Source organism: Triturus cristatus, chromosome 2_2 (genome assembly GCF_964204655.1).
Source record: "Triturus cristatus chromosome 2_2, aTriCri1.1, whole genome shotgun sequence".
In the NCBI taxonomy this organism is placed as follows: Eukaryota; Metazoa; Chordata; class Amphibia; order Caudata; family Salamandridae; genus Triturus; species Triturus cristatus.
The window spans coordinates 1,245,806,445-1,245,830,457 of NC_140582.1; the positions used below are offsets into that span (position 1 = coordinate 1,245,806,445).

General features: G+C 47.7%; 1 protein-coding gene across 1 annotated transcript in view; it reads right to left on the minus strand.

The window, feature by feature from the left end:
* LOC146863507 (uncharacterized) overlaps positions 1-24,013 on the minus strand; it is a 136,223-nt gene that overhangs the window by 14,272 nt on the left and 97,938 nt on the right. The window contains exon 4 of the mRNA XM_085643183.1: positions 23,229-24,007. Coding sequence (XP_085499309.1) covers positions 23,262-24,007 — 746 coding nt within the window. The 3' untranslated portion in view covers positions 23,229-23,261. The remainder of the gene's footprint in view (positions 1-23,228; positions 24,008-24,013) is intronic.

The following is a 24,013-nucleotide window of genomic DNA, read 5'->3' on the forward strand; positions in this document are numbered from 1 at the left end:
CATCCCAGTAGAGAGGCATCTGTGACTATGGTTTGAGGAGGAATCTTCTGATGAAATGGGATACCTCGAAGGAGATTGTTGTGAGAGCACCACCATTTCTGGGACAGCTTCGCATGGAGGGATAGTAGTATCCTCTCTTCCCAGTTGGTCCCACTGGTTTTCAAGAGTAGACATTCCGAGAGGTCGCATGTGGAGACGGGCATTCGGAGTGAGAAAGTTGCAGGAGGCCATCGCACCGAGGAACATACTGCTCTCACCGTTGGATGAGGAACTTTCATGAGAGCATGACACTTCTGAAGGATTGATAGGCTTCCCTCTTCCGAAGGACATGCTTTTGACCCTATTGTGTGGATGGAAGCTCCTAGATAATGTAACGTTTAAACTGGGACAGAGGTTAACGTGTGGTTGACCTGAAAGCCTAACCTTTGTAGGAGATCACAAGCCCAATTGTAATGAAGCTGAGTTTCCTGAGACGTGGACGCCTTGATTAGCCAATCGTCAAGGTGTGGGTAGACTAATATTTTGCGTCTACTGAGATGGACAGCCACTACTGCCATGCATTTGAAGAATGTCCTGAGTCATGACTTCAGGCCAAAAGGTAACACTTGGGACTGATAATGGCCCTGCCCCATTACAAACCTCAAGACCTTTCAAAACTTTCTGGCGATTGGTGTATTAGAGTATGCATCTTGAAGGTCGATACAACAGAGCCAATACCCCTGTTATGGGAGGGGATAGATTTGGTGTAATGCGAGCAACTGGAACTCTTCTCGCCGATTCCACTTGTTGGCTTTTTTGAGGTCAAGAATGGGTCTGAATTTGTTCTTGTCTTTCTTCTTGACTAGAAAGTACCTGGAATAAATGCCTGTACCTTATGTTGGAGAGGAACAGGTTTCACCACCAGCTTTTGTAAAGGGAAGTTGACCTCTGATCGTAACAGTGTGAGTTGGAAACTGGATAGTTTCAGCGGTATGGATGGTGGCAGACTGGTGAATCTCAGACAATATCCATTGTGAACAATATTCATTATGCAGGTGTCTTGCATTTCGTTCTGCCAGATAATGTCAGATGCTTCCCCCCACCGGAGTGGGTAACAAAAGAGGGGGAAGTAATGACGCAGGGCGCGACCCGGATGGTTGCTTGCCCCATTGAGCAGGCTGCTGGATAGATCTCCCTCTAGGCTGCTTTATTTGATATGATTGGTAGGGATATTGGTGCTGTTGTTGTGCACTGCTTTGCTGGCGTCCCTGATACCAGTGAGGGGTTTGAACTCTCCGGGAATAGAAGCAGCATTGGTAGGGATGGAAAGATTTCCTCTCTTCCCCGGGTCTCACTAAACCTTTAGAGTTTCCATTTCCACCTTCATCCATGCCAACTCATCATCGGCATGGTTTCCAAATAGAGTGGTACCAGAGAATGGCAGATTTAATATATTTTGCTGCTATTCAGGCTTGAGGGATGTAAGGTGGAGCCAAGAGGAGCATTGCTGTGGTAGTACTCATGAGGTGCTAATAGGGAAGGGTCTGTTATAGAACGGATAACCTGATGAGACCATTAATCCTTCATTTTGTATTCAGAATGAAGTGTTCCTCTTGACTCTAGGGAGATGGTCCGCCAACTGGTTCCTGGATTCCCACAGTGCCCTGTCATATCTGCCTAAAAGAGCAGTGTCGCTGGCTTCTTTAATGGTGGTTGCTGCCAATGTGCACACTTTATGACCTACGGAATCTAACTTCCAACTCTCCTTATTAGAAGGCACTGTAGAAGTGGGAGTAATGGCATGTTGCTTCCTTGCTACTACTACCATCACCAAATTCTGGTGTAGGATCTGTTCGGAGGACAGAGGATCTCTGCTACGGAGGGCGGTATTTCTTTTGAATCCTGGTTGGTGCTGGCTTAGCAGAGGCTGGTGTCAAGAGGAGGTCCATGGCAGGTTAAAGGAGACCTAGTACTAAAGGCCTGATGCTGACCTGTGTCGTACAGTCTCAAAAATGATTGATGTCAGTAGTGTTGGAGTCGACTTAGGAATGTTAAGTTTTGTCGCTCTCCTCACGAGGACCTCTTGAAATATGGTGACATGCTCCACACGGGAAATACATGTAGGTGGAGTTCTGAAAGCGTTGGGGAGTTTTGTCCAGTATAAGTGGAGGACGTGTCCATATGATGTTGTAACTGAGATTGTAAATGATGATGATAGTGTAAGCGCCTGGAAGAGGTAGAAGTGTGCCTTGGGCTAAGACAATGGCATCTAGAATGATGGCGCAACCTGAAACAAGATCTGGGTCTTTGAGTGACCAGTGCAGAAGGAACTTGAGGCAGGGGTGGAGGAGGTGGAGTGTGAGGTCATGGTGGAGTAGATAGTGAAGGTTGCAGATGAGGAGGAGATGGAGCTGGTGGTGGATAATATTGTTGGATCCCCGTAGAAGGATAATATGCTTTAGAGTACTCCGAACCTGGGGAGGAGTAAATTAGTCTTCTCTTCTTTCTTGTATTCTGTAGCCTAAACGGCATCGAAAGAGTCCTCAACATCAACCAAACTCAACTTCAACCTGCTTGTCAACGGTGATTGCCGATGTCATCTTGACGTTCAGAGTGTGCCTCGACATAGATCTTCGACAGTGCCTCGATGTCGACATGGATCTTGACGGCAACCGTCTTGATGGGCTCATAGTCGAGAAACTCCTCGATGTTGAGAAAGACCTGCAGGTCAACGGAGTAGTTATTGGCGTTGATACTCTCCTGACCTCGATGTTGAGCTGCAGGGGATTGCTCGACGTCGAGCCATGGATAGATGGTAAACAGGTCGGTGCCGGACCTCTCCTCGACATTGATGTTCTTGGTGTCGACCAGGAATGATGGCATTTTTGTGTTGTTTTCTTCCTGGCACTTTCATGTGTTCTATACAGGGCATATTGTAATTTTCCCTATGTTAGACTAACTGTGCATAACACAGGGGACATTAGCTTTGCACACGTTACTAAATAAACACACTATACTTTTGTGTCACATATATTTTCACACAGAACCTGCAGTTATTTTCTTGTTCTGTACTTTCTTGGGATTTAGTCTGAACAGCAGACAAGGTCAAATAACAATGTCCCTTGTTATTATGTTCTGGTCAGGCCTCACACCTAGACACAACACAGAAATGCAACTGTTGTTTATGAACATGTGAACCTTGTCATATAGGTATGCACCACAAGGTAACAGAGAGAGAGAGAGAGAGAGATATTCTGAGAGAATATCACGGCTGTATCTGAGATGTAGAAGGTCCATCTGTGTATCCTAAGGTACGGGGTCCACTGCTGAATCCAGAGGTCTTTGCTGTATGATCATTCAGCTTCTGCAGGTGGGGAGTGGGGATAGGCTATTCTGTCTCATAATATGACAGGGCTCTTCATAATATAAGGTTTATTGACAATGCTGATGGTATTTTGCCAGGCAGTTGTTTTCTGATTGTGACACGAATATTGCATTTTAGGGCATAATAATTTAAATAAACATTTCAAACTTCCTGTGTGTCTCTTTCATATGTTATTGTGTACGAGCGTGTGAGTGAAAGGGAGTGTCCTGTCACTATGATCACTGAGAGGTTCTGGAGTGTTGTGTCCTGGGGTGTCAATTCACTTGTTCCTTTGGTTATGAGTGGGAGGCCAAGTGAGCCTAGTTGAACTTGCGATCATGGTACTGAGGTGGTATGGTGACTCAGTCCCTATCTACTAATGTTCTATGGTACCAAGCATTGTTCTGTTCCTGAGCAGAATCCCAGCAACAGCATGCCCTCCAGAGACAGATGAAAGAGTCCTGTTAGAGGTCTGACCCTCTCCTTGCTCTGAGGTCCCACCTTCAGACTACATCTATCATCTTCACTCCTCAGTACCATAGAGGCTAATCTTCTCTTTATCTCTCAGGATGCATCTTGAAAAGTTTCTGCAGTGATGGCAAGCCTCAGGAACATGATTTTCTGGTAGTTTACACACCTCATGAGAGTCTGTTTTGGCTTGTTTTTCTCCCACAGGCTGGACATTTGTCAAAAAGAGATGTCAAGAAGCCTCTAATTTCTGTTAGATAAAGACAGAAAAGGTCAGGGAGAGACCAAAGAGGTTGATTGAAAATGTTGTCACCAAAATTCAGTAGAGAATTTTGAAAAGAAAAGCCAAGATTTGGCCACGCTCAATGCTCCAGGGTCCTGTAAGCAGGAGCTGCAAAAAGTAACTGAAGCAACTTCCACCTGCTGAGCATGATGGGATATTGGTGGTGTCCGATTTCTTAAAGGCACAGACTCTATTTTTAACGCATAGAATGACAGCCTGTGGGGCTACACTGTCCTAATTTCCTTCATCTCTACGCTCTATCAAAAAAGGGTTTGTGAAAGAGATTTATGCTGTTATATTAAAACATCTTGATATTTAATTCTCTTGCCCCTCTCTTAAGTACAAGCTAAAGAACTGGGCCATTGTAGTCTAGTTCTACAGCCTTCATAATACTTTTCTTTCTTAAGTGACTCTGCTGGCCATCCTGAAGAAAGCCGAACATCTACATTTAAGAACATATATTGTGAAAAAGAGCTCCAGGATCCCTGCACGTGGGCGGGAGTATTCAGTGCTTATGACTATAAATGGAAATTACATACTAGAGAACCACATTCTCTCACCACTGGAAGGAACCTTTAAGGAGTAGGGTCCGTCTCAAGGTAGGTGATGATAAGTGTACGGCTAATGCAGTAGGTAAGGTGTCCATTAGTGGTTCGGGATGAAGTCAGGGAGTTTTATTCAGTTTAGAAGTTGCTTGGCACTGATTGTAGTTTTCTTAACGAAATTGGCAATTTAATGAATAATGTGTTCAGTATTATGTGGTGCCCTTATGACTTTATTCATGTTTATGTTATCACGTGATTATATCCTCGTTAGGTTACCATGTATGACGAGTTACCTCATCAATGGTGCCTTTTACAAGCAGCAGTTGTGCCTTAAATGAAAGGTGCTGCCTTGCTTCTATACACTTCACTTAATCACATGTGTATATTTATTTCTGGTACTGGTGGCTAATATCTAAAGGACGTTAAGTCCCAGAATGCACTGGACCACGTAAACTTCATTACTCTGGTGACATGTGCCAGCAGGGAACTTATTTCCTTTTTTCCTGAGGGTGATACAATGTAGGTTCCCATGTGAGTGTCAAAGGAGTTGCATTGGACTGGGACAGACAAACATTTCTCAATGCCCTAATTATATTGCACTTCTCGAGTAGGCACAAGTGTTGAAATTAATGTGGCAATCGGGCTGTGGCTGCACAAATTCAAAATTTGTGGTGTGGAAATAAAGGCTACAAAGTAAATGTGCATTTCACATGACAGTAAATGCAGATGTCTTGTTCACAGCAAGAGATGACAACAGTCTGCATTCAGACATTCCTGGGCCAAAATGACATGCAGGCTTTACTAAAACTACAGATTTAATCATATTTCCTGGGGTTATTGGAGGATGCTGTGAATCCCAAAAATATGAAAACAAATGCAAAATGTATATATTCACCTACATCTGCCTGCACGCTCACTGTTGTGGAGCAACACTCTGACAGACGCAATATGGGCGGAATCGAACCTAAATTTGTTTTACCAAATGGTGACTGGTTTCAGGTGCTTGCAAACTTTCTGAAGCCACTCTGTTGAGTTGACCTTTATAGAAAGAACCCATTAGAGAGAGCATTCGGGGTCTATTATCTGTGCCACCACCCCTTTCCTTCTCAAACTTGCATATGCTGTCTACTTTTCCCCCGCCCACTTTGCCGTACACCTTACTGCACAGCGCCTCCTTGCTTTGTAGCTACGTTCATGCTATATAAATTCACGTACTGCAAAATGAAGCATGCCTGCAGAGCCAGCTCCTATGGTGAGACTAACCGCGCAGCGGCGACATCTGAGATCGACACCCACAATAGGACTCACTGCCCACAGGCAACAACTGAGATCTACGCCCAAAATAAGACACACCACCCACATGCAATAAATAAGATCAACACCCACAATAAGACTCACCGCCCAAAGGCAACAACTGAGATTGATACCCACAATAAGATGAATCAACCACAGACAACAATTGATAGGGACACCCAAAATTAGACTCACCGCCCACAGGCAACAACCCAAAACAGGACTCACTAGACGGCGCAATCGGGGTCTATTCTCCATGCCACCACCCCTTTCCTCTTCCTTGTCAAACTTGCATATGCTCTGTCTTATTTTCCCCCACTCACTGTGCCGTACCCCTTACTGCACAGCGTCTCATTGCTTTGCAGCTAAGTTCATACTCTGCAAATTCACATACTGCAGGATGAAGCATGCCTGCAGAGTCATCTCCTATGGTGAGACTGACCGGCCACAGGCAGCAACTGTGATCGACACCCACTATAGGACTCACCACCCACCAGCAACTGAGATTGACACCCACAATAGGACTCACCGCCCACAGGCAACAACTGAGATGGACACCCAAAATAGGACTCACTGCCCTCAGGCAGCAACTGAGATCAGTTTCCACAATAAGTCTCAAATCCCAAAGACAACAACTAAGAAGGACACGAGCAATAATAACCACCACCCATGGGCAACAACTGAGATCAACACCCACAATAAGACGTACCACCTAGAGGCAACAGCTGAGATCTACACCTGCAATAAGAATCACCAACCACAGGCAATAACTGAGATCAACACCTACAATAAGACTCATCGCCTCTATACAAAATACAACAACTGAGACGGACACCCACAATAAGAATCACCACCCACAGGCAATAACTGAGATTGACACCCACAATTGGACTCACCACCCACAGGCAACAACTGAGATGGACACCCAAAATAGGACTCACTGCCCTCAGGCAGCAACTGAGATCAGTTCCCACAATAAATCTCAAATCACAAAGACAACAACTAAGAAGGACACGCGCAATAATAATCACCACCCACAGGCAACAACTGAGATGGATACCTACAATAAGACTTACCGCCCAGAGGCAACAGCTGAGATCTACACCTGCAATAAGAATCACCATCCACAGGCAACAACTGAGATCGACATCTACAATAAGACTCATCGCCTCTATACAAAATACAACAACTGAGACGGACACCCACAATAAGAATCACCACCCACAGGCAATAACTGAGATGGACACTCACAGAAAGACTCACCTCCCATGGGCAACAACTGAGACGGGCACCTACAATAATAATCACCGCCCACAGACAACAACTAAGATCAACATCCACAATAAGAATCATTGCCCACAGGCAACAAATGAGATCGACACCTATAATAGGACTCACCGCCCACAGGCAACAACTATCGACACCCAAAATAGGACTCACCGCCCACAAGAAGCAACTGAGTTCAATACCCACAATAAGACTCACCTCCCAAAAACAACAACTGAGATGGACACCCACAATAAGACTCATTACCCACAGACAGCTGAGGTCTACACAGACGGCTTTGAGCTCAGCTGACACTCCGCTTTCAGTTGGGCTGGTGTCTCTAATGTGTCCGCTGCTTATAATCGATTTTAAAAAGGAAATTGTTTCTTTGCCTATTTGTTCTGCCTATTTGCACATTGTCCTCATACCCGCATTTTAAAAATTACAAATCTCTTTTAGCACATGCTCTTCCCCATTCTGCCTTTTTAGTGTGCTGTTTGCTGCTTCGTGTGTTATTTAATTCCTGGTCCCTCGTTGTGCCGCAGAGAGCCGCCATCTTGGGGCTCAGGCGTTCTAGCCTCGCGCACACGGGGCATCCATTTAATGCACGCCAGTCGGACGCGCAGCGGACGCGCGCAGCGGGCGCGCCGCGGGCGCGCCGAAGGCGCGCACAAGGCAAGCCCGTCTGCGCCCGTCCGCGTCCCTGGAGCGCCCAGCGCCAGCCATGCTGTCTGTTTCCCTCGACCTGTGGTTACCCCGCGCATATACGGCCGTCTCGAGCTTCTTGCACTGAGACCTGCTGTCTGCAAGCCTTCTCTGACATGGTATGTAAGTAGCATTTGTCCTCTTTTATGTTCTAATTGCCATTTTCAGCTTAGCCAGGACTATATAGGCCTTCATTCTCCTGTCAGAAGGACGAGGAGCCCCAATATTCACCCCAGGATCAAAGCTGGTCTGATTAATAGTCGCTCTTTAGTCAAACATCACCAGGACATCTTTGACCTGATCTTGGACAATCAGCTTGATATACTGTTTGTCACTGAGACCTGGTTGAACGACTCGTCGAACCCCTTGGTTCAAATGGCTGTTCCAACAGGCTATTCTATCTGCCGTGTGGACCGTCAGCTGGGCAGAGGTGGTGGGGTCGCTTTTATCTTTAGAGATGTTTGGCAGGCGACATTTAGTAATAATACCTCACTTGATCAGTGTGAACTTCTCGATTTTACCATCACCTTTTCACCGCACTCCACACTAGCTGGCACTCTTGTTTATAGACCACCCGGCTATGCCGGCCATTTTCTCAATGGTCTCGGAGAGCTGCTTGTCTCTCACGCATTGCGCTTCTCTCAATACCTCTTTCTTGGTGACTGTAATATTCACCTTGATCAACAGGATCTTAGCGACTCTAATGCTTTTCTGGAGGCGGTTGATTTGGCGCAGCTTACCCAATGGGTCAATTCTCCTACCCATGTGGGCGGCCACATCCTGGACCCTATTTGCTCCAACTTCCCTATCTTTTTGGACGACCCCCAGCCTGTTTCGTGGTCTGACCATTTTTTCTCTTGTTTTACCTGGTCCTTAGGTCCGACAACCTCTGATTCACTTGGCTTTTCCTGCCCGCCCGCAGCTAAAATCGATCCTATTGCTTTTCGGCGCTGCCTAGATAATTCTAGGGTTACCCTTCCGGCGGATCTGAAAGGTGCCCTTGCATGCTTCCTGAGCTGGATTGGACGAGCAGTCGACAGTTTGTCTCCCCTGTCTTGTCGCCGTCGTAACAGGGAGTCTCCTTCACATCCTTGGTTTACTCCCGATTTGAAGCGGCTCAAACAACACTGTAAAAGGCTGGAACGGATATGGCGTTCGGCCTTTTGCCCAATAGCTAAGGGACTGTTGAGAGATGCCCAGAAAATCTACTACCAGGCTATTCGGGAAGCAAAAAGTCTTTACTATTCCTTTCGAATTGAGTCCGCCAGTAACAATTCGAAAGAAATCTTTTCCATTGTTCAGAGCTTTATGGCCCATAAAGCTATGGCTACGAAACTTCCTGTCTCTGCATCTTGGTGCGACAAGCTCTCGGATTTTTTTATCTCCAAAATTCGGACTATCCAGGCGACTTTCACCTCTAAGGAGAGACCTTCGGTGGTTTGCGCCGCTCCGTTGGCTCCATTCTCGTTGTTTTCGCCGGTGACTCTGTCTGATTCCCTCAAATTACTTCAGTCCTTAAAGTCTGGGTCTCCGTCTGACCCTTGTCCGGCCAGGCTCTTGGCCTCTATGGCCGAGACAGTCAATTCGGAGGTTAATACTCTTGTCAACTTGTCCTTTACTGAGGCCTTAGTTCCTCAGGAATGGAAACAAGCGAAAGTCATTCCACTCCTAAAAAAACCTACTCTCGATGCCGGCAATCCCGCCAACTATAGACCAATCTCTCTTCTGCCTTGTCTGGCCAAAATATGTGAAAAGGTAGCAAACAAACAACTGTCTGCTTTTGTTGAGAATGAAAGTCTTCTCCATCCGGCTCAATCGGGCTTTAGAGCCTCTTATAGTACTGAGTCTGCCTTAGTCGAGATGTCGGAGGCGATCCGCGATTGTTTGGATGCTGGGGGGCACGCTGCCCTCATCCTTTTAGACCTGTCGGCGGCCTTTGACACCGTCCCCCACGCTTTGCTTCTATCTCGGCTTGCTGCTATTGGTATTTCTGGTTTGGCCTGGAAGTGGCTTGATTCTTTTCTTACCCTCCGGTCACAACAGGTTTGGCTCCCGCCATTTGCTTCTTCTCCCCAGCCTGTTTCCACAGGAGTTCCCCAAGGCTCTTCGTTAAGCCCCCTGCTTTTTAATATCTACATCACGCCTCTGGTTCAACTGGCAGAGGATTGTGGGGCCAGGGTGGTGGCATACGCGGATGACACTCAGCTCCTGTTCACGTGGGATAGATCTGATTTTGCTACCCACAGAGTACAGAGCTGTCTTGCTGCCGTCTTTCATTGGCTCTCTGCGGCCCAACTAAAGTGTAATGAGGAAAAGACGGAAATTCTACTCTTTGGCACTTTTCCACCTCACTTTAGGGACTCTCTTTGGCCCTCAGCTTTCCCCCGACCCTCCTGCTCGGGTCTTCCTGTAAAAAATTTGGGGATCTGGTTCGACGAGCAGCTGTCTTTTATGACTCAAATAAAAAAACTCACTGGCTGCTGCTTCGGGATTCTCAGATCCTTAAAAAGATTTTTACCTCTGCTTCCCATATCAGCTAAGGAGACTATGGTCCGGGCGTTTATTCTCTCCCGCCTCGACTATGCTAATGGTCTGTATGTCGGTCTGCCGGACTACCTGCTAAGGAAACTGCAGGTGATTCAGAATGCCGCAGCCTGGCTGGTGGTGAACCTTCCCAGCAGAGCCTCCATTTCTTCCTCACTTCGCACACTGCACTGGCTCCCTGTCAGGAAACGCCTTGAATTTAAAGCGTTGGTTCTTGCGCATCGTGCTCTCCATGATGGAGGCCCTTCCTATCTCAAAAAACGCTTCTCTTTCTACCAACCATCTAGGACTCTGAGATCTTCGTCTCAGTTGCTGGCCTCCATCCCCACGTTCCGCCTTCAACGCATGGGGGGCAGATCGCTTACGGTCAATGCCTCCAGGCTGTGGAATGCATTGCCTTTATCTTTGCGTGCTATTCAGGATGATCGCCTGTTCAGGAAACATCTTAAGACCCATCTCTTCTAATCTGTGTTTTGTCTACTGCTCTCTTAGCTCGCGCCGGGACACTCTTATGAGTAGCTGAGCGCGCTATAAATCTCAGTAACATAACATAACATAACATACACCCACAATAAGATGTACCTCCTACAGACAACAGCTGAGATCTACACCTGCAATAGGACTCACCGCCCACAGGCAACAACTGAGACGGACAATCGCAAAAAGATTCACCATCCACGCTTCACAACTGAGACGGACAACTAGAATAAGAATCAACAACCAGAGGCAACAACTGAGATCAACACCTACAATAAGACTCATCAGTTATATATAACAACTGAGGTGGACAGCCACAATAAGACTCCCCACCCACATGCAATAACTGAGATCAACACCCACAATAAGACTCACCGCCCACAGGCAACAACTGAGATGGACACCCAAAATAGGACTCACTGCCCTCAGGCAGCAACTGAGATCAGTTCCCACAATAAGTCTCAAATCCCAAACACAACAACTAAGAAGGACACGAGCAATAATAATCACCACCCACAGGCAACAACTGAGATGGATACCTACAATAAGACTTACCACCCAGAGGCAACAGCTGAGATCAACACCCACAATAAGACTTACCGCCCAGAGGCAACAGCTGAGATCAACACCCACAATAAGAATCACCAACCACAGGCAACAACTGAGATCAACACCTACAATAAGACTCATCGCCTCTATACAAAATACAACAACTGAGACGGACACCCACAATAAGAATCACCACCCACAGGCAATAACTGAGATGGACACTCACAGAAAGACTCACCTCCCATGGGCAACAACTGAGACGGACACCTACAATAATAATCACCGCCCACAGGCAACAACTGAGATCAACATCCACAATAAGAATCATCGCCCACAGGCAACAACTGAGATCGACACCTATAATAGGACTCACCGCCCCCAGGCAACAACTGAGATCGACACCCAAAATAGGACTCACCGCCCACAGGAAGCAACTGAGTTCAATACCCACAATAAGACTCACCTCCCAAAGACTACAACTGAGATGGACAATAAGACTCATTACCCACAGACAGCTGAGATCTACACCCACAATAAGATGTACCTCCTACAGACAACAGCTGAGATCAACACCCGCAATAGGACTCACCGCCCACAGGCAACAACTGAGATGGACAATCGCAAAAAGATTCACCATCTACGCTTCACAACTGAGACAGACAACTAGAATAAGAATCAACAACCAGAGGCAACAACTGAGATCAACACCTACAATAAGACTCATCGGTTATATATAACAACTGAGGTGGACACCCACAATAAGTCTCCCCACCCACATGCAATAACTGAGATCAACACCCACAAAAAGGTGAATCAGCCACAGGTAACAACTGATAGGGACACCCACAATAAGACTCACCGCCCACATGCAACAACTAAGACAGACACCCACAGTCAGAATCACCTCCCACAGGCAGGAAATAAGACTGACATCTACAGTACGACTCACGGCCCACAGGAAGCAGCTGGGTTCTACACCCGCTCTAAGACTCACCGCTCACAGACACCAACTAAAACGGACACCTACAATCATATTCACCACCAACAGACAACAGCTAAGATCGACACTCATGATAAGATTCATCACCCACAGGCAACAACAGAGATGGACACTTGCAAGAAGACTTATCACCCACAGGCAACAACTGAGACGGACACCTACAATAAGACTCATCACTAACTGACAACAGCTGAGATTGAACACTCACAATAAGATACATCACCCACAGGCAACAACTGAGATAGACACTCACAGAAAGACTCACCAACCACAGGCAACAACTGAGAAGGACACACACAAAAGGTCTCACTGCCCACATGCAACAACTGAGCCTGACACCCACAATAAGACTTACCGCCACAGGCAACAACTGAGATTGACACCCACGGCAGGACTCATCGCCCACAGGCTACAGATGAGATTGACACCCACAATAACTCTCACTACTGACAGGCAACAACAGGGATGGACACCCACAAGAAGACTCATTGCCCACAGGCACCTATTGAGACTGACACCCACAATGATACTCACTGACCACAGGCAACAACTGAGATGAAAACCCACAATAAGACTCACCACCCACTGGCAACAACTGATATCAATACCCTCAATAAGAATCACCGCCCACAAGCAACAACTGAGCTGGACACCCGCAATGGGACTCACTGCGCACTGCAAAAAGTGAGATGAACACCCAAAATAGGAATCACTGCCCACAGGCAACAACTGAGACCAATACCCATAATGAGACTCACCACCCACAGGCAACAACTGAGATCAATACCCATAATAAGATTCACCACCCACAGGCAACAACTGAGATGGACACCCACAATGAGATTCACTGTCTACAGGCAACAACTGAGATGGATACCAACAACAGGACTCAAATTTAACAGGCAACAACTGATATGGACACCAAAACAGGACTCACTGCCCACTGGCAACAACTGATATCAATACCCAGAATAAGACTCATCGCCCACAGGCAACAACTGAGATGGACAGTCGCAAAAAGACTCACCACCCACAGGAAATAACAGAGATGGACACCTACAACTAGAATCACTGTGACAGGAAACAACTGAGACAAACACTTACAAGAAGAATCACTGCCCATAGGCAACAACTGAGATGGACACCTAAAATAAGACTCGCCGCCCACAGGAAACAACTGAGACGAACACCTACGATAAGACGCCCCACCCACAGGCACCAACTGAGGTGGACACCCAAAATAAGACTCACCACCCACATGCAATAACTGAGATCAACGCCCACAGTAAGATTCACCACCTACCAGCAACAACTGAGACAGACACCTACAATAAGACTTCTCAGCCACAGGCAACAACTGAGATGGACACCCACAATAAGACTCACTGCTCACAGGCAACAGCTGAGATCTACACCTGCAAAAAGACTCACTGCCAACAGGCAACGACTGAGACGCACATCTACAATAAGAATCACCGACCACAGGCAACAATTGAGCCTGACACTTACAGTAAGACTGACCCCCCACTGGAAACAAATGAGATGGACACCTACTATAAGACTCACTGCCCACAGGCAACAAATGAGATAGACACCCACAAAAAAGACTCACCACCCACAGGCAACAGCTGCAACCTCCACCCACAAATAGACTCACCACCCACTGGCAACACCTGAGACGGCCACCCACAATAAGACTCACTGCCCACAGGCAACAACTGAGATGGACACCCAGAGTAAGACTCACTGCCCACAGGCAAAACTGAAATGGACACCCACAATGAGAATCATCACCCCCAGGCAACAACTGAGAAGGACACCTACAATAAGACTCAACTTTAACAGAGAACAACTGTGATCAACACCCACAATAGGGCTCACTGCCCACAGGCAACAACCGAGATGGACACCCACAATAAGAATCACCAGCCACTGGCAACAACTGAGATAGACACCTACAATAAGACTCTTCAGCCACTGGCATCAACTGAGATGGACACTCACAATAAGACTCACTGCCACAGGCAACAGCTGAGATCTACACCTGCAGCAAGACTCACCACCCACAGGCAACAGCTGAAAGGACACTCACAATAAGACTCACCACCCACAGGCAAAAACTGAAATGTAATGTAAAACGAATTTATAAAGTGCACTGCAACCCATCGAGCATCTTGGCGCTATAGACACCCACAGTAAGATTCACTACCCACAGGCAACAACTGAGACGGACACTTACAATAAGACTCACCACCCACAGGCAACAACTGAGAATAACACCCACAATGAGGCTCACCACCCACAGGCAACAACGAAGATGAACACCCAAAATAAAACTCACTTTCCATGGACAACAACTGAGATTGACACCCACAATAGTACTCACTGTCCACAGCAACACATGAGGCAGACACCCAAAATAGGACTCAATGCCCACAGGTAAAAGCTGAAACAGACACCCACAATAGGACTCATCGCACACAGGCAACAACTGAGACTGACATCTGTTAGAATTGGGGTCCCTGGTTGGCACAGGTAGCACTTGTGACAAGCAGGGACCCTCTCCTCTAGTCAGGATAAGGGGATTACCCTCCTAAAATAACCCCTGCTCACCCTCTAGGTAGCTTGGCGTGAGGAGACAAGACTTATTTCAGAGGCGTTATGGGTTAAGCACTTGTGAACTCACACAGTAATCAGGTGACCCACCACAAATGGACTCCACACTAGGATTATATCAAAAATAAGTATATTTTATATCAGGCTTTACCACAAGACCATATAACGACAGACGCATCCACAATACTATGAGCAATAAAAGAATTCTTGTGTAAAGCGTATCTTAAAAAAGTCTGTGCGATTCGTATTCCTCGGTTCGACCCTTACGGTGATGAAATGAACCCAAAGAGTCTGATGCGCGCAGCGGACGCTTCTGTCCAATGCGCTCAAACCCGGAGTGCGAGTCGTACACAGTACCTTAGATGGAAGAGTTCATCACGGACAATGCGGTGAAAACAAAAGCGTTGCACGCGGCGATGACCTTCTTTCACGGTGCGAGCTACGGCTCGTGGAGGCCCAGAGTCGCGTTGCTTGAGGGGACGGTGCTTTGTGCGGTGCGGTTGCTGTTTGTTGCGGCGTACGAGCCGTACCTTCAGAGTTGATGCTCGGGTAATCCTCTGAGCGCGGTGCGAAGCAGACTGTACGCTGCAGTGGGGCGAGACGTACCCAGCCACTCTACGCTCCGCAGCCTCCCCACATCAGTGGCAGGGTGCGCATTTGAGTAGTGCGGTTCGGAGGGGGGAAAGCGAGGTGCTGTGAAAAGTCCTTCCTTTACGTTGCGAGCTACGGCTCGTTGGGGCCACAAAGTCGCGTTGTTCGGGGCGGACAGCTTGGCACGGGCTTCCCAGTCTACGCGTCGACCTTGATGAGGCACACACTTCTCTCTGCTTCAGCGCTAAGGGGAGAACGGCGTTTTTCAGCAGCTCCTCTCAAGGCGGGTGAAGTCTACTGGTCCTGGGACTTTGTTCAGGGGGCAAGCTCACTCACAAGCCATTGAAGATCTTTAAGCACAAGTTGGAAAATAAAGTCTTTGTAGTTTTTCTCCTCTCCTTCAGCTGCAAGGCAACTACTGCAGGCCAATTCCCCAGGTCAGGGACAGTATTCCTCCTTACAGCTTTCCCAGTTTCTTCTCGTCGGGCAGAGGTTTCTTCTTGTCAAAGCAGGATCTAATTTCTTGGGCTCAGGGTCCCAATACTTACACTGCAATTATTTTGTCCTTTCAGGCCAGGGGGGCTTTGCCCAGTTCAGCCCAGTTCTGGAGAACTTTGTTTACAGGATTCAGGCTTTTCTTTTCAGTGTGCAGGGCAGAGACATCAGACGCTCCCCAGGGGGTTGAGCCAGCCTTGTGGTGGAAAGGCACAGCCCTATTCAGAGTCCAGGTGTATTCCTCCCACCCATCTGGATGTAATCTCTGTATTCACCACCTGGCTACCCAGCCTGTCTCCTGGAATTCCCCAGCCCTGTCACTCACAGAAACCAGACAGCAGATACACATCCTAGCAGAGGCGGGCTGAAATGGTTAGGCAAGCAAAGACCAACTTTCTAAAAGCGGTATTTGCAAACACAGAATATTAAAATAAACCTTACTAAAAGATGTATTTTCTTATTCTGAGTTCAGGCATACTAAACTCGAATTTCTACCATGTTCCCTGGGTCTGTGTGGTGCATATTGCCAGAGAACTCTGTTGTGCACATGGAGCATAACTGCCCTTCCTGAATAGTGGCTGGTCCGGGCTGACTACCTGCTTATGTTTGGCACCCTGAAGTGGGCTCCCGAGGACCAGTTGGCTGGTGTCCTGTTTTTCCATAGGTTTCAGGGATATCAAAGATCTCCCACAAGGGGCCCACACCATTTACCGGTGACATCTGGAGAGCGGTGCCCTCTAAGTGCCCACATTTATTTTATTTATTTATTTATTTTGACATTTGTAAAGCGTGAAACGAAGGCCCGTGGGCATCTCGGCGCTAAGTATCTGCAATGTTTAGCCAACAAGGGGACTGGGAGATCAATGATTAAAAAGCCAGGTTTTGAGGTTTTTTCGGAAAGACCAGAGGGACGTGCTGGTCTTGATGGGATGAGGCAGTGTGTTCCTTAATTTTGGAGCAGCCACAAGAAATCTTCTGTCACCCCAGTTGACAGATTTAGTTCGGGGGATCACCAGGTCCAGGGAGCTGGAAGAGCGCAGTGCTCTGGATGGACAGTAGGGGGTAAGGTTCTGAGTGAAGAACGCTGGGACAGCGTTGTGTAAAGCCTTCTATACCAGGCACAAGGTTTTGAACAAAATCCTCTTCCTCACCGGAAGCCAATGAAGTTGTTTCATGGTGGGTAAAACCGGATGGAATTTGGGGATTCGCCCTAGGAGCCTGGCGGCCGCGTTCTGTATGAACTGCATTTTTGTTAACACTCTCTCCTGGGCCCCTAGAAACACAGCGTTACAATAGTCTAGGGTGGAGAGCACCAGGGAGCTTACCAGCGTTTTCGCCATGTTTTCAGGTAAAAAGGGCAGAATTTTTTTGATGAGCCTAAGTTTATGAAAGGCTGAAGAGGATATCTGATTAGAGTGTGGTAGGAAGTTCAGACGGTTGTCAAACATGACTCCCAGGTTCCTCACTTTATCAACCGAGACTGGGGGCTGGCCCATGGATGACGGCCACCAACGGGGGGACCACTCCGGAGAGAGATTGCCGAAGATTACAACCTCCGATTTATCGGAGTTTAGCTTCAGACAATTGTGTGACATCCAGTTCCCGATAGCCAACATGCCCTGGTTGAACATGTTGGCTTTCTGAAGGCCGTCGTTTTTGACGGCTAGGACCAGTTGAGTGTCATCAGCGTATGAAGTGAGGCTCATCCCGTGTGCCCTGATGACATTGGCAAGGTCCGACACATAAATGTTAAACAGTGTCGGACTAAGGGATGAGCCTTGGGGAACTCCACACGGTAGTGACAGGGAGGAGGATTCAAAAGGTCCCACTGTGACGACCTGGGTCCTGTTGGCCAGGAAGGAGGCAAGAAGATTTTTGGCGGTACCTTGGATGCCTATGCTCTCGACACGGTCGACCAAGGTGGTATGGTCGACCGTGTCAAAGGCCGCCGACAGGTCTAGTAATATCAGGACGGCGGTACCTCCCGCATCCCGGATAGATCTGATGTCGTCCGCCGCTTTGACCAAGGCCGTCTCGGTTCCGTGGAAGCGACGGAAGCCAAACTGTGATTCATCTAGGCATTTGTTATCCTCGATGAAGGAGGAGAGTTGGGCATTCATAATTTTTTCCACAATTTTTGCTAATAGTGGGAGACTGGCAATGGGGCGGTAGCTTTTGGGTTCTTCTTTATTAAGGGTAGGTTTTTTGAGCAACGGTTTTATTAGGGTTTTCTTTAGTGTCTCGGGATAGATGCCGGTGCTAAACATGGAGTTGCAGATATTGGTTATAGAGGGTAAGACTGCATCCATGATAAGTCTCAGGACCTTCAAGGGACAAGGGTCGAGGGCCGATCCCGATTTGATGGTGGATATCGTTTTTAGCACCTGCGGACACGTGACCTCGCTGAACTGCGAGAGAATGGGTCCTTCAGGTTGAATTGATGGGCTGTGGAAGAGAGTGACCTTATTGGCGAAAACCCTGTAAATGTCATCAACTTTGCTGAAGAAGAACTTAGATAAAGCGTCGCAAAGGGTTTGGGACGGGGGAGGTGTGAGATCCACAGAGAAACCCGCCAATTGTTTGGTGGTCTCATATAGACATTTATTGGAGTTTTGTGCTGTTTCAATTTTATTGCAATAATACTTTTTTTTTGCGTCCAAGATAAGATGTTTGTATTTTGCTACCGACTCTTTATATAAGAGTTTGGCTTCGGGTGTGTAGTCCTTCCGCCAGTGTCTCTCTCTATTTCGGCACTTTTGTTTTTGGGTACGCAGTTCCTCTGAGTACCACGGGGCCGAGGGGGTAGATCTATTGCGTGACCGTTGTTTAAGTGGGACCAGATCTTTTGCTGCTGAGCTCACCCAGTTGTAAAATTGGGACGTGGCGTTATTGGGGTCCGGAGATAACGTAGGGAGGGTATCATTAAGCAAGGTTTCCAGCCTGCGTACATCTAAGTCATCCCATGCCAGGTAGGGGAGACAGGGATTAGGGTGGGGCTTGTCGACCAGGGGGTCGCCCACTGGAAGTGAAGCCAGGATGAGATGGTGATCCGACCAAATTAGAGGGAGTATTTCTGTAAGTTTGAGGCCCGAGGCATTAGAAAAAATGCCGTCTAGTGTGTGCCCTCCTTCAAGCGTAGGGGAATGAACCAAAGGGGATAGACCAAAAGTTGACATGTCAGCTAAAAGCGTGGCTGTGTCAGGATTGTCGGGCACATCAAAATGGAAATTAAAATCACCTAGAATGGTGAAGGAGTTCTCCAGTGCGGATGTTTCCAGGAAGGATCTGTGAGCCCCCAGGAAGTCACACCTGGGTCCCGGTGGTCGATAAAGGAGGATCCCTTTGAAGGTATAGGAAGGGGTCAGTTTTATTGCGAATTCTAAGGCTTCGCAGGAAGTCTGGGGAATTAGCGTGTGCCTTACAATATAGGTGTCACGGGCAATGATAGCAATGCCGCCACCTTTTTTCTTGGTTTGCCTGTCCAGTCTATAAGTGGCAAACCCAGCAGGAACGGCTGTGACAAGATCCGAATCAGATGCTTGGCCCATCCAAGTTTCCGTCATGAACAGGATATCTATTTTATGGTCCTGTATCAGTTCATGGATGTCCTGGCTATGTTTGCCAAGCGAACGGACGTTTGTGAGCGCAATGGTGTAAGATTTCATCGGAGGGTGCTTACCAATCTGAAAAGATTTGCGAATGGACGGTAAAATGGCGTGACAGCCAGGGCAGTCTGCTGCAAGCTCTGTGAGCAGGGCATTAGGGTGGGATATGCAACATAAATGACTGGTCAGGGGGCAAAAAGACTGTAGCTGAGCGGCTGAGTAACAGATACGAGGGGTAGGATGGGACAGACCAGGGGGGGTGGCCCTGGGCCCGGGCCAGGCGCGGACAGGCGCAGACGGGCTTGCCTTTGGCGCACCTTCGGCGCGCCGCCGGCGCGCCCGCTGCGCCCGCCCGCTGCGCGGTCGGGCGGCTCTGTTGTTAATATACATAGCGGGGCGGGCGGGAGGAGGGTGGGAGGGGCGCCGAGCAAACTGGGCAGCCTTCCCAACACAAGATGGCGCCCAAAGTCAAGCTGATAGCTCCCCAGCGCGTGAACAGCGTCGCTGAGGGAAGAAAATAAACCCGAGCCTCGGCGAATTAGTCTCGCCTGGGTGGGGGCGCGGCAATATAAAACAGAACCTGTTTAAAATATATACAGAGGTTAAAAACGAATATAGTAATCAATCGTTTTTAAATCATCAAAAGTACACAGAGCAAACCTCCGGCTTCCGCCTCAGAGGGAAAACATTGTCAATCGCCTGCTGAAAGCTGGACAGCGTGGTATGTTCTTGGAACTACATAATCATACCTGGGGTCTGGAGTGCCAAGTGCGGAGCTCAAGAAGGCCAGGTGTGACCTCAGCCATGAGTGGGCTTGTTTCCAGAGGGAGGGGCTGGTGGACTTCCATTTACGATGTCGGGGACAGTGGGGGTGAACTGGACGGTGTCAGGAGACATTGAGCCATGGGGTCTGCAGCGTGGTTTCTTTTGACCTGCTTGCTATCGGTGGCACCGCATTAGGGTGTTGGGGGTGTATGAGTGTGAAAGTGCCCTTACGGACTAGGCTGGTACCTGTAACATTGCATAACGGTGCAAAGTGACCGTATGTGGACCGTCTGTGCTGCATGACACTCGTCTGCGGTGTTAGTTAATACGTTGTTCTCGTGCCAAAAGCACTTTACCTATCAACAGTGGGTTTACCGGCGTGGCCTCGTCCAGCTGTGCTGCTTAAAGTGTTATAATTCTGTTTAAGTACATATTACTGATATCTTTGTAGCCCAGGGTGCAGCCTATAGCTGTGTGAAATTGCATTATTAGAATTGTGAGGGTGGGCCGGGGGCTGACAAGGTGTCGCACCGCATAAGGGTGCTGTGTGGGGATTAGAATAGGACTTCTCCTGTGTGTGCATTTTACCGAGATCTGATCAACACAAACTGGGCCTACTAATGCTAGTAAGATTGGCAAGTATAATTAATGCCCCACATTCAATGATCTTTATATCGCATTGTTTAATGTGTATGGTGAAAATAAATGGCATTTCTCGACGTCAAGTGTGAAGTCTCTCTTTTATTTTGTGCGCTGCATTTATTGTGTGCGCGTATAGTGCTCTGGCTTTACACAATGGTTCTGAAAGACACCTGACTGCTCAGTGCCAAGCTACCCAAGGGCAAGCACATGTTGTGCAGTGTGTATAATCGCCTGCCCTTGGCGCAAGCGGTGACTTCTGCCTGGCTGGGGCCTCCTTTCGGCCATCCAGACAGTGCTGGTTCCAACTGCGATGAAATTGTTCTTTGTCTAGGGTAAATCTAATGTCCTCAGATGCCACAATCAGGGCAATTTGGTGCTTTACTCGCTCCTAAACCTGAACTGAGTAGGGTTGAGAAATTGATTAGTGTTTATGGAAAAGGCCGGCTCCTGATGCATGGCTTTTTTGGAAGGGAAAGGGGAAAGGTAGGTGTGATATGAGCCGATAGTTGCTAGAGTCCGTAAGGGTAAGGTTGGCCTTTTTCACTAGAGGCAGGATAAAAGCTTTTTTCCACACCTTAGGAAACTCGCCAGAGCTGAATATTCCATTAAAGATATCGGCCAGATGCACTGATATAGTTTTTGGAATCAGCAGTCATATGTACGACCATAAGGTTTTGTGAGTTGCAAATTGTAATTGTATCCACTCACAATTTGTGAGTCGCAAAGCCTGATGTACAACAGTGTCTCAGGCACCATTTGCGATTCCCAAATGGGTTGCAAGGGACCTGCCACATTAATATTCATAAGGCAGGCCATAATTTGTGACCCATTGGGAATGGCCGGCACTCACAGGGAGGGTGGACTGCTGGGGTCAGCCGACACCATGTCTGTTACTACTTTTTAAATAAAGCAGTTTTTTTTAATGCAACCTGTTTTACTTACAGGAAAATGGAATGCATTTCAAAAATAAAAATGAATTGTTTCCTTTTCATTTTTTTAACAGTGCTCTGAAAAATTATTGGTGCCCCCATTCCCAAAGGGGAAAGAGCTCCTTGGGGACTCCTTCTCATTTCCGAATGCAATACCACTAATTTGAAATTGGTGGTAATCTGCAAATGTTTTGCGAACGCATTCTGTGTCGCAAAACATTCATACAGACCAGTGCGACTCGCTATTAGTAAGGGACGCCCTTTACACATCCCTTCCTAATAGCAAATCACAAACCCTATTTTGCAAGTGGGTAATTGGTTACCGACTCACAAAATAAGGTTGGTACATAAGAAAATGTATTTTATCAGTCGCAAATGGGCACTTTGCGATCAGTAAAATGTGCCGTACATCTGGCCCCAGCTGTATTTGCAGAGGACATGGGTCCAAAGGGGGGCCCGATTTAATAGAAGTGATGAAGCTGAACAACTGCTCTGCAGAGAGTGGGGAGAAAGAGGCTATTGTTTCTATTTAGAGGGGGATTTGCTGCGCTGTGTTGTGTTGCGCTGTCCTGCGCTGCGTGATTATTTGTTAAATATCCCTGCAGCATTGTTTATGAGAGCACTTTCACTGGATATTTTAACATATGGGTGTTGTGTGTTTCCACTCAATACAAAGGGCTTTATTTGCAGTGGGGTGGTAACGGAACGCCCCACTCATGGCTTCTTCACCCTGAAGGCTGCTCAGTTTCTGGCACCGCAGCGTTAGGTGGCTCAGTTGTTGGAAATCATGTGCTAGTTTTCTAGCTCATAGAAGAGCGGCTGCACCACGGTGCTTCCACCCATGATTGTTCCTAATATGTCCATCATGCAAGGCTTAGTGGTTGCAAATAGGACCCCTGCAGGAAACCCAAAACAGATGTAGGACATTATTGTCTTGTGTTTCAAAAGTAAACCTGCTTTGGCGTTTTATTTCTCAAAAATTAAAAATAAAGACTGGCATTTAAAAAAAATCCCTGTAGGAAAGTTGACTGAATAACTCAAAGGCAGAGTTGAACTAAGAGCTTTTGTGACATGTGTGTTAGAGATGGGCGAGGACATGCGGTCATACTTACGTAGACAAGGGTGTTGGGCTCTTCGTCTCGGCTCTAAGTTGCAGTGCCACAGACCTTGACCTCCCTTGTGAAGGCCATGAATTTAAAGAAGTAACTGTGACCCAGATTTTGGGCTCTTTTAAGCCAGTCGTCGTCCACCCTGGTTGGTGGAGGGGCCGTGTAGATCTTCCCGTCTGACTTGGAGACACACCAAAGGTTGCCGTCAGGAGTAAAAGACATAAAGTGGGTTAAACCGCTCCATCCGCTTCCTCTGCCGATGGCCTGGCTTTCTCCAATCCAGTTGACAGCTGCACTCGCTGGAGGACTTCTCCTGTAGAAGGTATCTGCAGTCACAGCATACAGTATCCCCTGGGGGTCGAAGAAGAGGGTGTAAAACCAATCCCATCCGTTATTACCAACTTTGGTAGCTTGTGTGGACAACCAACTCTGATCTTCGTTGGCCGGCGGGGGGCCTGTGTAGAGCACACCCTCATGAGTGGTGGCATAAAGAGCTCCATTGGGGTGGAAGAAAAGGCGCTTGAATCTTCCCCAGTCTGTTTTCCCTACGCGCTTTGCAGTATCTTGGAGCCAGTTCTTGGATGGGTCTGAAGGCATGGGACCCCTATATATCTCAGAACCTTTCACGACATACAGGAGACCTTCTGGGCTGAAGAGCACATGGCTTACATCGCACAGCTTTCCCAGAACACGAGCTCTGGACGTGAAATCGTCGCCGTAAGCAGCTGGGGGCGGGCCCGCCCTGATGACGCCCTGATTGTCCACAGTGAACAAGATCACACCTGAAA